General features: G+C 41.6%; 2 protein-coding genes across 3 annotated transcripts; both read right to left on the bottom strand.

Annotated features, from left to right (window-relative positions):
* Positions 1-1,695: 1,695 nt before the first annotated feature.
* Positions 1,696-11,096, bottom strand: SRSF10 (serine and arginine rich splicing factor 10). Of its 2 annotated transcripts, none has more exons than XM_082777765.1 (6): positions 10,754-11,096; positions 9,020-9,124; positions 7,231-7,334; positions 5,420-5,582; positions 5,058-5,108; positions 1,696-4,886 (listed from the first exon to the last, which is right to left on the bottom strand). In XM_082777765.1, exons 1-6 carry the CDS (start codon positions 10,816-10,818, stop codon positions 4,589-4,591), a joined length of 786 nt encoding a protein of 261 aa, XP_082633891.1. In that variant the 5' UTR covers positions 10,819-11,096; the 3' UTR covers positions 1,696-4,588. The 2 variants fall into 2 exon arrangements, with proteins under 2 accessions (XP_082633891.1, XP_082633890.1); XM_082777764.1 differs by having other exon boundaries at positions 5,058-5,111; positions 10,754-11,094.
* Positions 11,097-11,793: 697 nt separating this feature from the next.
* On the bottom strand, positions 11,794-14,292 carry LOC309886534 (fatty acid-binding protein, liver). The gene is made up of 4 exons (XM_082777499.1): positions 14,191-14,292; positions 13,031-13,203; positions 12,650-12,739; positions 11,794-11,904 (listed from the first exon to the last, which is right to left on the bottom strand). Exons 1-4 carry the CDS (start codon positions 14,255-14,257, stop codon positions 11,854-11,856), a joined length of 381 nt encoding a protein of 126 aa, XP_082633625.1. The 5' UTR covers positions 14,258-14,292; the 3' UTR covers positions 11,794-11,853.
* Positions 14,293-14,770: the final 478 nt, after the last annotated feature.

The following is a 14,770-nucleotide window of genomic DNA, read 5'->3' as shown; positions in this document are numbered from 1 at the left end:
ATTCAAAGAGCTCTATAAAGCACTGACATTTAAGAATACCAATTAATGTACCCAATGCCACCACTCTTACTGGTGAGTGGCCCCAAACCAGAGGATTGCAAAAAGCATCAGCAACCTTAGAAACCCAGGTGAGCGATCCATGCGTCTCTTTAGGCTATGACTGTCTGAAGAACCTGGAAATTACTTAACAATGAAGGAGGTTTCTTCAGTGCCAGGCCTCTCATCCATTCCTGCCAGCAATTGGCAAGCAACAGGCTTGAGAATTACTGCCCAGGAAAGCTGCACTCAGGAGCTAGAGGCGCTACTCTGGGAGTGCAACTGAGGCACAGCTGAGTACAGCTGCAGTCCTGCTCTGCCGCCTCCGGTCACTGGCTCAAGCCCTCTGAGCTAGAGGAAACACCCTTGGTTATTTCAGTGCTTGGTTGACAGTCTGCAACAGACTACAGCTGTATTAATCAAGTCAGAAGGTGCTCTCAAGATATAGTCAAAACTTGTACATTTTATTCCCAATTCACAGGGTTATTTGCACAGATGGAACACAAAACTCAAGAAGAAAGGATGTGTATGAATAAAACAGCATCTTTTGATCAAACACACTACAGGGTACATAGTCTTCCCTTCCTATAATAGTCTCATCAGTAAGAGCATCTGTAGACAATTATTATAGCAATGGACTACAAACTTTTTAAGCAAGTTACAAGATAAATGGAGAAAACCAGCAATTATTAATGGGTGATTATGTCCTAAAAATGTGTAAATTTATTCCTTTGTATTTCAAAAATGCTATCTGCAACATTCCTGCCAAAAATTATGTAGCAGTGCTGCAATGTATATCAATCCAATTACCCTTCTCTGAACAGACTTCAAGCTGTTACCCCAGACTAAACAAGGAAAAAGAAAAAGCTCTTTCCAAGAGCAGAGCTCAAAATAACATTTAAATTGAAGATTTCCACTTTGAATAAAGCCATTATACTGTACATTTAAACATCTTTAGAAGACAGAAAGGATAACATTTAGCTTTCAGAGACCAGTCTATCATAGTCCCTAATTTAAACACCCAGCTACTTAACCACTAAATTTAAGATTTTTAATTATCAGTTGGGTGCGTGGACTTTTAGTGAAAAAGAAGTTCCAATAGAGCCTTCTATTACTGCTGAGATAAATCAATACGCTGCAGACACTTTGGAGCACAGCATTACTTTCAGCAGAATTTGTACATACTACTTCAATTCTACAAATTTTGCAGGAATGACAAAATCTAGTTTACCACAGAAAAACATAATTCCCACCATTCTTGAGACTCCAAAAGAAAGATGCCTATACATGATCTTTTGTAGCCTGCTTATGTTCTTGCATTCCAGCTGTGCATAACCTGCGGGTAGCTTGCACAAGACAGGCTACTGCTGTTTTAGAGCAGGCACAGGTACCTGCATCAAGGAAGGGAGATGTTATCTAGATGGGCTGTGGCTTGACTTGCGTGAATGCGTAAACATTCCCTGCCCTTTTGGCCACATCCTGCTAACTCGTCCCCAACTGAAAGGCCCACAGAACAGCTTCTTCACAATTTTTCCATGGGAGCAAGAACTAGGACAACATCTTTATTCATGCACTCTTGAAACATCGTGGGTTTGTGTTCGGCTTTTCTGGCTTGTTCATATACACAAGTCAAGTCAAAGTTTAGTCCTACCTCTGGGAGAGAAAGAAAGAACCATCAGAACTGTCAGATACTACATTATACTTGCAATGAATTGGATTTTTAAAACAAAAAAATAAACTGTGCTATACACAAATGTTGAGGCACACAATATAAGGACATGCTGACACAACAGTTAAGGTATGTCACTGTTACTCTTCAGTCACAAATCAAAACCTCAGCCTGGACCACAAAGATGTTCTTCCTCCCCACCGATCCAGCGGTAGTTCTGGCTGGACTAACATGGGAACCCTGATTACAGCAACCCCCTGCAGGTTTCTGACTAAAGCATTACCACACACTCCCAAGAGATCGGTGGACCACTTCTAAGTGGAATCTTAGTTCTGAAGACTGTATTAATTCACAGAAGCCTAAAGAGTGTGGGTTTTCTGCTGTTACAAGACACTTCTATGCACGGCTACAAGAAAATCACAGCTCAGCTTCAGAAATGTAAGAGTGGGCTTACCAAAGCATTTAAGTGTTCCTCAGAATTGTTTTATTCAGTGGCTCAAGAAGGACTAGCTGTATGTACCACATGTGCCAAGAGGCAACTCGAGTTCTAAATGTCAAAGTTCTACAACTTTGTAGAGAACCATTGCTGACACTTTTTTAGGCAGCGTGTAAAATGATAAGCTGTTACTAGAAATTTGATTCTAAATGAATCTTCAATCATTGACTTTTAGTAATTCATAACCTGTCTGTTAACATCTGAATTATAACCATAGGGAAGTTCATCCAGCAATAATGGAAGTTAATGGAAAAAGAAACGTCAATATATTAGACTGAAACATTTGCTTGTTGTTCTTATTTTGTCTAATACCCCTTTAAAAATATGAAATATTTATTCAGACATCAAACAAATTCCTGACTTTACTGAAATACCATAGTAAGGATTTTACTCCGTAAGGGATGCATAGCTCTATGCCTAACCATGCTCTGGAGTCAAATTCTAAAGCTACAATAATTCCAGTGGATCAGCATTTCCTTCATTTTTTTATTACAGCATGTTTGCTAAATTTACAGCAAGCAGAAAATAAGCTGGGTCTTTAGTTATTTTGATCAAAACATTGATGTTTTAAAGGTAGTACACAATATTTGTTAAAAAGAACATATAAAAATACCTTTTTAGAAGCCTCTATAAGAAAGGAAATACAAAGTTTAATCCCACAACTTTCCTCTGCTAGAGCTGCACACTACTGCTACAGTTTTAAATAGACTTTATGCCGTTTTTAAACTATACATCCAGGAAAGTCTACAAAATTAAAGGAACGTGCATATAAATGATTGCATAGCAGAACATGAACATTAACTGCAAACAGTAAAGAAAAAAGTTAGAAATACTATCAAACGTACAAAGGTTCCTAGAATCAATTCCCTAAGCACGTTCCACTGCTAATATTTAAAAGCCATCTGCATTTCTTCAAAGGCCCTGCTGAACACACTAGAACCAAACCCTAAAACATTTCTCTAAAAAGGAACTTTTTAAAATCCATGTCATTATATGCTACTACACAGACAGCACAGAACACTAGGTGTTTGATGCTGGCTTTTGAAGGTAAATAGAAAAAAATGCCAAAAGCCATTTTCATAACAAAATATCTTGCCTTCTAGAGAAATACTGGTAAGATTACACACCGGTTTTGTTATTTTTCACATTCAATTTACTAAATATACTGTATTAGTGAAACTAAATATCTAGAGATGCAGCTCTTGTTCATATCCAACTTTAAACACTTGTTCTTGAGTAAAACGAAACCTTGTAACCAGTCCACTAGTTGTTCTGAGGAAGAAGTGATTTAGACTTGCTCGACTAAATACTTTTTGATGTGTAAAAGCAAGCCTTTGTTACTCAAGAAGAGAGATGGCTACAGTTTTATACCTATGAATACACCAACTAACCACAGGAGTCATTGGCATAGAAGTTTAGTTCTTATATACTGTACACACACAACTTGAAACAATCTACTTGTATCTAACAGCAGGAAAACTAAGCAATTTCATGGTTAACTGCTCACTAAAATTTAGAATAGATACAAAAACTGCTTAAAATGTACACACAACCTAATATTTAGTTGCTCTGTCATTTGCTGAAATCTGAATTTAATTTTCCATTTCGAGGTGTTTTTCCCCCCTTACACGCTTAGCAGCCAGGCCCAAAGCAGTGAAGCCTCTATGCTGACAAGTCACAACACTGCACGCTCTCTGAACGAGCTTCCGAGACTAACTCTCTCCTTGTGTAGTCTATGCAACGTTAGTACCATCTCTCCAGATGGCAGGGTTGAAGAGAAATTTCAAAAATCTCTCTCCACAGAGCTCCATTTACCAACCTACTTGTGTCACTGGGCATGGAGAACACAGAAACCTGCCTTTGAACAATGGAAACATAAAATCACCAGTCTGCATGTCACAGCAGTCAGTGTTGCACTACAGCTGTCCAGTTTTCCATTTCACCACAAAGTTCAGCATTAAAGAACAAGTTAAACAGTTGGTTTAACTGTTCAGCACAAACTGGTACCAATTTCTACGGGTAGGACATTTTCAATAGGACAATGTTGCAAATTACGATCAATCAAGTCATCACCAATATCTAAGCATTAAAAATGCAAATCTTTACAAAAATATACATAGAGACACCACAATCAATTCAGTAGCTGCCCATAACATGTAACCAGGACATTCTTTCTCTCTCTCTCTCTCCCTCTCTCTCTCCCCCTCTGTCTCAGTGGCTTCTCAACACTGTTTCAATTTTAACCATTGTCTGCTACAGGGAAAACTGACAAAAAGTTTTTTGTTGTTGTTGTTTTAGCACTGTTGCAACATTGTATTCCTGATAATTTAAGTAAACTGAACTGTGTGTAAATGAATCTTACATGCCTAAAACCAACACGGATACAGTTAGTGGCCACTGGACTTGGGACTAGTCCAAGACCTTGATCTGGATTTTGACCTAGATCTAGAATGTGATCTTGACTGTGATTTGGATCTAGCTGGTTCTTTTTTTCTCGACTCCTTTTCATATCTTGAGCTGGACTTATAGTGTGTTTTAGAATCTGTTTTAGAGGTGCCTCTAGATTTGGTGTGAGATGCAGACCTAGACCGTGATTTAGCCTTCATTTCTTTCTTGGGCTGTGACTTGGATCGTGATCTTGAATTGGACTTAGATCTTGAAAAAGATCGATTGCGGTGTTTGAACCTATCAGAATAAAGGGGAGAGAGGAGATTTGAATGTAAAAACACTATTCTTAGACATCTAGTACATTAAAAATTGTTTACCATTTTTTGCAGGAGAAACTTTTTTTAAACCTACAGTTAAAGGAATACAGTGCTCTAGTTTTCAATTTAAATGGTGTAAAAATTATTTTACCTATCATTGTCCGAATGGCTCCTGCTACGACGAGGTCTTCCAGTAGGTCTACTGCTAGAAAGGTATATCAGAAAAAGTAAACGGTGACAAATACCTATGTATGTACGCATGCAAGTGATCAATATATATTTTTTGAAATGTGCATTTGCTTTTAGTTATTCTTCAATGAAGCAGAAAATCATTTCATTCAATAATTCTGATTTGATGTAGCATGCAAGTATGTAACTCCCACAAGCAATTTACAAAGGGAATATAGAAAAAGAATATAAAAAATTTAATGATTATTTAATATAATATTCAGTGTGTTGTTTCTCCTCCAACAGACTGCCGCGTAGTTGAAGCTAAACACACACTGCACTTACTTTCTGGGACTATATGATCTTCTGTAGCTGTAATCAAAAGAACGACTCCTAGATCGTCTCCTTTCGTAACTCCGACTTCTGGATCGCCTGTATCTGTCATAGTCATCGTAACGAGAAGAACTGTATAGGTTTCTCCCTTCCTTGGCTTTCATTTGATTTGGTGCTGTAAAAAATAGCAATATTTAAGATTTCAAGTTAAAGTACCCTATTTTCTCTTGAATGACAGTACTAATGCTATTCATATACACTTTATGTTTAGTAAAAATCCTCATTCACGTCTCTAGAAAAGATGATTGTAAAAGGAACAGGAAAAAACAGATGAGAATGCTGTACAGCACTTGGATTTTGCTGCTTTAAATGCCGCAGCTTTGTGAGTATTATCAACCTAAGAGGGGAAAAACAAACAAAAAACCACAAAACAACCACCGAACTCAAACCAGAACAAAACCCATCAAAAACAGTAAGAAAAGAGCAGTGCTCCACACCGCCAGAACACAGACTTGACTGAAGTGATTTGAGGCCACCTGACAAACCAAACCCACGACTGAAACATTCTAACATTCCTGAATTTTCTTAAGTGGCAGCTAACAGTGAGTTAACCACCCGTTTGACTACACAGTGCCATGCATTACACTTGACCCAGCCTTCTTTAATTATTGAAAGCCAACTTATACCGAGGCAGCAATCGATGCCACACAAAGGAGCTGGATTCTAAAAGTAGCTCTCTTCCCTATACAACAATGCACATTCACTCTGTAGCTTGAATATTAAAATAATTAGAATTAAATTAGAAGTCTTCTGTTTTCTCAAAGCAGCACAGCTATTCTTCTGTCTGTATTAAATCTGATTTTCATTCAATTGCAAAAGCCACGGTCAATGTATTTTAAATACATCATGCTATAATAAACATTACCTGCCCTACCAGCTAAAATTTTTATGTTTTAACTGCTCCAGTTGACAACAGGAAAGTAGAATTAATTATTTTTTTTGTTTAGAAACTTAAAAGAAATCCCAGTGTTTACATATAGGACAGAAGTTTCTTCTTCAGAGCATGATTTCCACTGAGTTCAACAGAAGTTGAAATGGTACATTCAAGGACTACCTTGATAGTTTTAACTGAAAGATCTTTATGGCACTCTTATTCCTGAGCTGAACATGAATATTATAGTCCTGTTTTAGACCAACAGGTATCTGTTATATAAAAAGAAACATGCTTTTGGTAAATATATGTATCTATCTCTATATTAAGAATACATACATGAATAACAGATAAAAGATGTAAACTGCCTTTACAATTAACTTCAGAAAATAAGACTTCTCTTCCAAGTTGAAATGAGATACCTTGTCTTTTTTTTTTAATATCCTGAAGCCAAATGAAAATGAAGACATTACCTCAATCCTGGAAACTGGACTGCACTGGGAAACGTCAAAGAATCACGAACACACTTCAACACAATATAAACATCACAACACAATTGAGCTACTCATTTTGATAGGGAGTTTTTGACAGTGTGTTCCTGCAAAGTAGCTTGACAAAGCTGCACAGAGAGTTAAGTATCTTCAGCTAGCAATAATCATACTGCATTGACTGCTGTACTTAGTTATCTGTTTTTAATTAAAACGAAAGACGTTAATAAGGTCCTTTTAAATCCAAACCATCTTATGATTCTATAACAGTTATTGGATAAAAAGCAAAACCATCTACATACTATTTATATGCAAGTAGAAACTGTTCCCAACAATTACTAACATGTGTAATGTCATCTGGCACTAAACACATCCTGATGAAATACGCACGAGGAGGCACTTACTCTTCCGATCACCCTGCGCAAACTGGATTTCTATCTGTCGACCACAAATCCACTTTCGGTCCAAATTATGAAGAGCATCTTCTGCATCGCGGACATCTTCAAATGTGGTGAGTGTTAAGGTACTTGGGAATTTGAGTAGTTTACAGATTTGGTATTCAAAAAAAAAGTCAGATATTTTCTAGTTTTGTAGCCCATTATTTCTGGCTATTTTGTTCATAGTAGCCCACACTGTAGCAATTTTTAAGTTAGCCACCAATGATTGAGAACTACGATAAAAAAACCCTCACAATATGGCCATGAAGTTATCCATCAGCAAGCAATTGCTACGCAATATCCACTTGTAAGGAAGAAAGAGAATCCTTCCCAAGATACATTATTTGTTAATGGTTATTCAGTTCTCTGCACTACATCCACTTTATGGAAAAAAATAGTTCTTAAATTGGTAGGCATGCTAACAGGAAGCAAATCGATACAGGTCTATTCATTTTAGAATTGCGAGGAAGCTTTTCTTTTTAGCCACCAGTTGATTTTTAGGTTCAAGTTACGTAATACCAAGGACATATATACAGACTTCCAGCAGCCTGAGATAAAAGCATGTAACAGAACTACCAACTGCTCTACCAATCAGGCCCAACGCTCAGTAACACGATCATTACTAATTTTGATCTGTGCGATTGATCACTACTTCAATTCACACAACTTCTAGCAACGTGGTCTGGAAGAATGAATTGCCTTCCTCCTGATAGGCACTCCGCTCATGATCAGCATCATCTGTGCAGAACACAAACTGTAGGAACACGCATCTGGATAAACCAAAACGAACGCATTTTCAGTCAAGACCACAGTTACAACAGTACCCACCAGAGAAATATTACAGGTTTTGTCAACGGACTAAACCAGAATCATTCAAATTACTGCTTACGTGACAAACAGAAGAAAAACTGTTATTCTGTAGGATACATCAGGTATGACTCCTTTAATCTTGGCCACCATTCAACTTCATCTTGACCTTTAACTCTTTAAGGGCTTGTCAGAAGGACTTGTCATGAGATGCTTGGCCAAAAATGACAGATGGCTTTATCTTTAACTTTGAAAAACAACCTTTTCCCCCTTTTGCAGATAAAGCGAAGCTTTGTCTCCCATTATGGCTTGTCCTTCTTCCAGCTTTTCTGTATTTTTTCTTTTCCCAAACTGTCCCTTCTCTTCAAGCCTGATCCTTAAGAGGTCTTTGGCTTGTCTACTTGCCTCAATTGTTGAACTCTACTCTAAAGGTTCTTTCATGCTTTCTCTTTGGGGTCGCCATTACTGTACAGCTTTACACTCTGAGGCAACAACAGAGGACAGCAAATTAGGGGACAATATTAAAGAAAGAAGTTCACCTCATTTTTTATACAATCTGCTTTTGATTGATTGCAGTTCCCATTTGTTAAATTAACAACGAATACTAGCCACAGTTTGCTACGCACAAGTTTACTTACATAGCAGTTATAATAAAAACTTGGTAGACAATTTTGAATCAGCGATAAATTTTCATTTAAATCACAGCATATCAATTTCAGAGACATAAGCAAGCTTTTATATTACTGGACTTGATTTAAGTTTTGCAAAAAGGCAAAGCAAATGGTAGATAAGTTAATCTTCAAAAATAATGAGACACCACAACAGAAGACACTTATCAGATACAACACAGAAGTAAACTGCTTTTTCATTTAGATTTGTTACCTCTTACACAAACTTGAATTTCAAACTTCAACACCCCTCACTAATCAGCCATCTGAAGAAAGGATATTGAACATAAGCAAATCCTCTGGGACGACGAGTGTAGAAGTCAAGTGGAACGTATACATCAACTATAGGCCCGTAACGACCAAACTCACGGCGCAAGTCTTCAGACCTAGAACATCACAAATATCTCATGTCTTCTCACTATTAAAGGTGTTAAGAAACATCCGCTAAATAAATAATAAAAAATCTACCCTCAGTATGACCACCCATCTTTTTGGAAGCTCCTGGTACAGAATGCATGTAAAAATATATTCGGGGGGGGGAAGTGTTTTAGTCATTCGTTGTTAAGCAACACACCGGGCTTTCCTAAGACACTGTCAAGCCTCAGGATGCTTGAGGTGACCCTGGGATTTTCAGCCCTGTGTTCAGCATAACTCAGTAATAGAAGTGCAAACTGAGATGAGAAGTGACAGACATCAGCAAGTTCAGTGCAAAGATGGGCAGAAAGTCCAAAGAAGGATCTAAGAGTTAAGCATGGCATAACCTATTAACGTGGATTTTACAGCACGTAAACATTACTTGTACCATCCAAAGAAAAAGCTTAATAATAGTTCAGTGGCACGAAGTGATTTCCATAGGATTATCAATACTCACAACCACTTCAAACAGAACAGAACTGAGTGAGCAACCACTCATGCCCTCAGGTCAGCTGTTCCGAAGATGTGGCTTTAGAGAGTGGAGTGCAAAACCCTTCCCCAGATCGGTAACTGCACTTGGAATAACTCCCGTCTCTTCACTGGGAAGGTTCCTTAGTTACTTCAGCTTCTTTACATATCTATTCCTGTGCCATTTTATGACAATAATCTGTATGAGGAAGACTGATGTATGATGTTATTTATGTGACAGGGAAGAGTTACTGATGTTTCTCATCCGTTAGGAAAAAATCCATGCTGTTCATAGTCAATGACTGCAGAAGGCAACTGAAACAACCAGCTTCAGGATCCCCTAATGAGACCATCTCTAAAAAGAATGCACCATTTAACTGAAGCTTAAAGCCTGAATGGGAGGCACGCTGTTTACAAAAAAAGTTTGAAAGTCTTCTTTCCTGACTCTGCCTGTAAGGAAAAAAGTTCTCCTGGCACTGAACGAGAACTGACCCAAGAAATACCACTTTTAACTTGAGGCTATTTATAATCATTATATGGCTCCTAGCTCTTTCCACTGTGCCTTCGCTGTTGTTATTTGCCGAACACCTTTGGTGCAAGCAGCAGGTTTAAGAACTGGGGCTTTCATTGTAAGCACCGAGGCCCCGCAGGACCCTCCGCAGCAGCTCCAACTCGTGCGCCCGCTCCGGACCGGCGCGCTCTGGGGATGCCTCACGGGCGGTAACAAACGCGAAGGGGAGCCGATAAACTGCAGGGGCGAACAGAGAGGCCTAGCGGCTTACCGGGAACATCCGAGCACCGAACCCGGCAGTGCGGGCTGTTTGACCGTCCCGATTCATTACAAGTCACCGCCCCGAGCCGCTCCGTTCGTCCGGCCGCGTGCCGGGGCAGGGGGCGGGCGGCGAGCGGCGCCCACGGCCGCGGGGACGGCGGCGGCCACGCGGCCACCGGGGCCACCCGCCCGGCCTCCCCCCCCGCCGGGGGCTCGCTCCCAGCTTTGTTCGCGGGGGCCGAGCACGGAGCGCGGCGGGCGGGGGCTGCGGGTCCCCTCCCCCCCCCGTCCCCTCGCATCCCGCCCCGCGGCCTAGCCCGCCCGCCGCGGCCCGCGCGGCCCCGCGCCCGCCCCCCCTCACCGGGTGTCGTCGGCCACGTTCCGCACGAAGAGCGAGGTGTTGGGGGGCCGCAGGTAGCGCGACATGGCGGCGGCGGCGGCGGCGTGGCGGGGGGGGGCGGCGAGCGGCAGGGCCCGGGCGCTGCGGGGAGCCGAGCGGCTGAGGCGACCCCTGCGAGCTGCACGCAGCGCCGCCGCCGCCCGCCCGCCCGCCTCTCGCGAGACTTCCCGCGGGGCTTCCGGCGAGAGCTCGGCGCGAGGCGCGGCGCGCGAGGGAAGGGGCCGCCGGCGCCAAAAGCGGCCCCGCCCGCACTGCGCATGCCGCCTGGGCCCGCCGGGCGCCCGCGCGCACGCGCGGAGCGGCGCCGCCCGCCCTCGGCCGCGGCCAGAGCGGGAGCGGCCTCGCCCGCCCCGCGCATGCGCCTCGCTGCGCCCCGGCGGCGGCTGGCTTTTCCCGCCCAAAGTGGGGGAAGCGCGCGCGCGGCCCTGCTGGCGGCGGCGGGGCGGGGGCTGCGGCCCCGCCCCTACGAGACGACCACGCCCCCATGGCTTGGCCCTGCCCCTATGCACGGCCCCGCCCCTATGAGATGCCCCCGCCCCTATGGGATGGCCCCGCCCCACTCTGAGGAGCCGGCCCCGCCCCGCCCTGAGGGGCGGCCCCACCCCCCGCGGCCCGCCTGTGTTTGGGCTGAGGATCGGGGATTTTGGGGCTGTGTTGTCAAAGATGTGCCCCTGCCCCTGCGCACGGAGCGCCTCGGCTTTGTTTTGCCGCTCTGGGCGCTGCCCCTCCTGGTACAGCTGTGACACACTCAGCCCTCACAGCGCCCCTGTCCCTGTCCCCACACGTTGTAAGCACGGCAACGGGAACCCAACGCGTTCACCCAGTGCATGAGGAGGGAGGAAGCGTTTATCTCCCTGCCGCCCTTACCCCAGCAGGGCCCAGGCTCGGCAGGGCACTGACAAAGGGGCTGGGGGGCTCGTGGCAGGACGGGAAGGGGTTGGTGAGGACGGACCGGCCACAGCGCAACGCGCACTGCGCCTGCAGATAGCAAAGAGCAGGCCTTAGGGAAAGGGCACTTTATTTTAGGTAGGTAGAGGTGTCACGAGGAAGACGATCGGCGTTTAAACTCTCTTGCTTCTTCTGACAAGCGTTACTCCACCAACAGTTATAGTCTGTAGGGGACAAACACACAACTTGCTTTTCATTTGGGCTTTAGGATGCCTATTTATAGCTAAGTGACTAGAAGTTTCTGTATTTCATTTATAAATCCATCTTATTCCACAAGAATATTCCACAGAGCCTAGCAGAAGTTTCAGTGCCTGCCTATAAGTACAGGTGTAACAAAGTATATAGTATATAGTGCAGGAAAGACAGGCTTCCCATAACAGAAATCCACCATCCCAAACAGTGATGTGTTATTTTGCCACGTGTTTTGCTTAGTTTTAGAAAAGTAGTTTGAAACACTCAAATTGATCTTAGGAAGTTGCATGTCCAAAAGACATAACCTTAATGTAGTCAGCTCGCATTCTGGTAGTCTTTTCTAAAAAGGTCTGCTTGGGTAATTTGATGAGCTTAACTCTATAGAGAAAAGCTCTTTGTCAGTGATAAATCATCTAGAACTTACTAAAGGACTGAAGAAGTGTCAGTGGGCCAACTGTATTGTCATCTACAGGAATTTATAAGGAGTCTTTCTACCTAATGCTCCCCAGCTAAAGCCTTTCACTCTCCAGTGCTTAGAATTGTTCCCAGGATAATACTTCTCAAAAGCATCTGCAAGGAATTCTGCAAGTAATAAAGCAGTTTGGGGGCCAGCATTTTTTTTTTTTTAATGTGTTGAGCCCACGCTTAAGAGCTAATCAACACAGAATGTTTTCCCTTCAGCATTCCTTTAATGCACCGTTATTTTCTAACACTTACCTCCACCATTTCATTTCCTTTAACTTCTTGCTCATGAGAGAATTTATCTGATTTGCACACAAGCTTCCCATTTACTAGGTTCACCGTGCACTGTTGAAGCAGATAGAAAACATAAAAAATTGAAGATTTAATGAAATTCAATTAGACATAGATAGGAAATCAATGCAGATGATACCGATGCTTCATAATTACGTCTGCTAATTTAAGCAGGAGGTCACAGTATTTTAATAAGAGTTTTAGAAGAAACATTTCTGTTTGTTGAAATGATAGATGTATGCATGTTTTTTTTGGTAATGGAAGTGATACAAACAGGCTTCACTCATGCACAGAAAGTGAAGTATAAAGATGAATAGAAATGCGCTTGTTCCTGAAATTTGTTACCTTTAGCTTTTTGCCATCCATAGTAGTAATGTCAGCTTCTTTTCCAAGTGTAAATGAGTTAGTTACAGATTGCTTGGGTGTTTTTGACGTCACCACAAAGTCGTCTCCTTTTTGCTGTATTTCAACAACAGGCTTAATATCTCTAGCGACTTTGATAATATCTTCTGACAGTGCTGTGAAAAAAGGCAAAAAAGTTACTTTTTCTGTTATGACGTAGTGCATCAATATGAAATAGCCAATTCTTTTCTCTGATCAAGGTGCAGAAGGTACAAACCAATGACAGAAAATGATGTCCAAGGTAAAAGGCAAATCCTGTTTTGGATTCCTCACTTCTTGATGGACGTTCTGTTCCATTCCATCTAGTCTGTGCAGATTTAGATACTGTAGTGATTAATACTGTGTGAGAATGTTTTGTTTCTTTCAGGAATGGCTCCTCACAGCATGACATTTCTCTGTGACTAACACTATGTGTGTTATTCAGTTTCCCTCATCTCTTTCCAGGGAGGCTGGAGATGACAGTTATCTGTCTGGCTGGAGCTGCAACAGTGCAGGTACCTCAAACTACCTTAACAGGGTGTCTCTAGCATGACTTGAAGGTGTCATCTTTAGCAGGAAATGGGTTGCTGTAGGCATCACACTGCAGAGCTAGGCTTGTCAACTGTATCTGAGTTTTTTCTACTGAACATCTCTTACTTTTAAAAACATGTGAATCTTTTTGCCAAGACTGTCAAGAGGATAAGTGCATTTTTATTAATGCTGGCACCTATTAAATCATAACTACAAAGTCAATTCTTTATAGATTATGAAACAGCTATCACATACATTAATCAGTAATGCTAGGGAAAGTGCCCCCTTGACTAAAGCACATTGGAAATCTGTATGTCATTGACAAATTGATTCTAGTTAAATGTATTAGTAAAATTATGTGTTAACCAAAATAAGTCATTTTCTCATATACCTCTTTTTTAATGAGGGACTGGTGTTAAGATTGCTTCTTTTCATTTTCAAATCAGATGTAATAGACTTACCTGATAGGGAGCAGTTTGCCATACAAACAAAAGAAAAAAAAACAAGCACATAGAAATACTGTAATAAAAGATGCTATGCAAAACATGTGTTGCAAATCAAGGAAATTGTTTCAGAAGTAACTTGACACTTACCAAGAGCTTTCAGAAACTCTTCATAGTTCTCCTGAGCATAGACCTGCCAGGTTCCACTGAATGCCATTATGGAAGATACAACGCAGTGTGGGCGCAGTGATGCTAACAGGAAAATGAGGGCTCTCCCTGGTCACTCAGATGCTATTTATGGAAAGGGTAAGGCCAGCCCAAACTGTGAGATGATCAGATAATTATTAACAGAGAAGTAACAATTATTAATCGTTTATTTGTTCTTAATGATCATAACCTCTCGTTCATTCTGCTTTCTACAAAGTCCTACCTTGACCGACCCTTTTGGGATGTACTGTTTATTGTGGGTCATTGAACTCAGGTAATTATTCATAATTGTTGTAAAGTGTTACATCGATTAATTTGTTTTCTTTTTGTTCACAGCTTCTAAATTAAATGCATTTTCTGTGGTTTAGATAGAATTCTTCAGATAAAATGGCATAATGTAAAATAGATGTGAGGTAACTACTGTCGTAGGGTAGGAACCTCCTAATCATCACAATATTCAGTACTACGGGCACTTGGAACTTACAAGGTGGGAATAAAACCCACAACTATTTCTTCCAAAATT

The sequence above is a fragment of the Aythya marila genome, assembly GCF_965140915.1.
Source record: "Aythya marila genome assembly, chromosome: 22".
NCBI classification, from domain to species: Eukaryota; Metazoa; Chordata; class Aves; order Anseriformes; family Anatidae; genus Aythya; species Aythya marila.
This window is presented reverse-complemented; position numbering and strand designations above follow the sequence as displayed.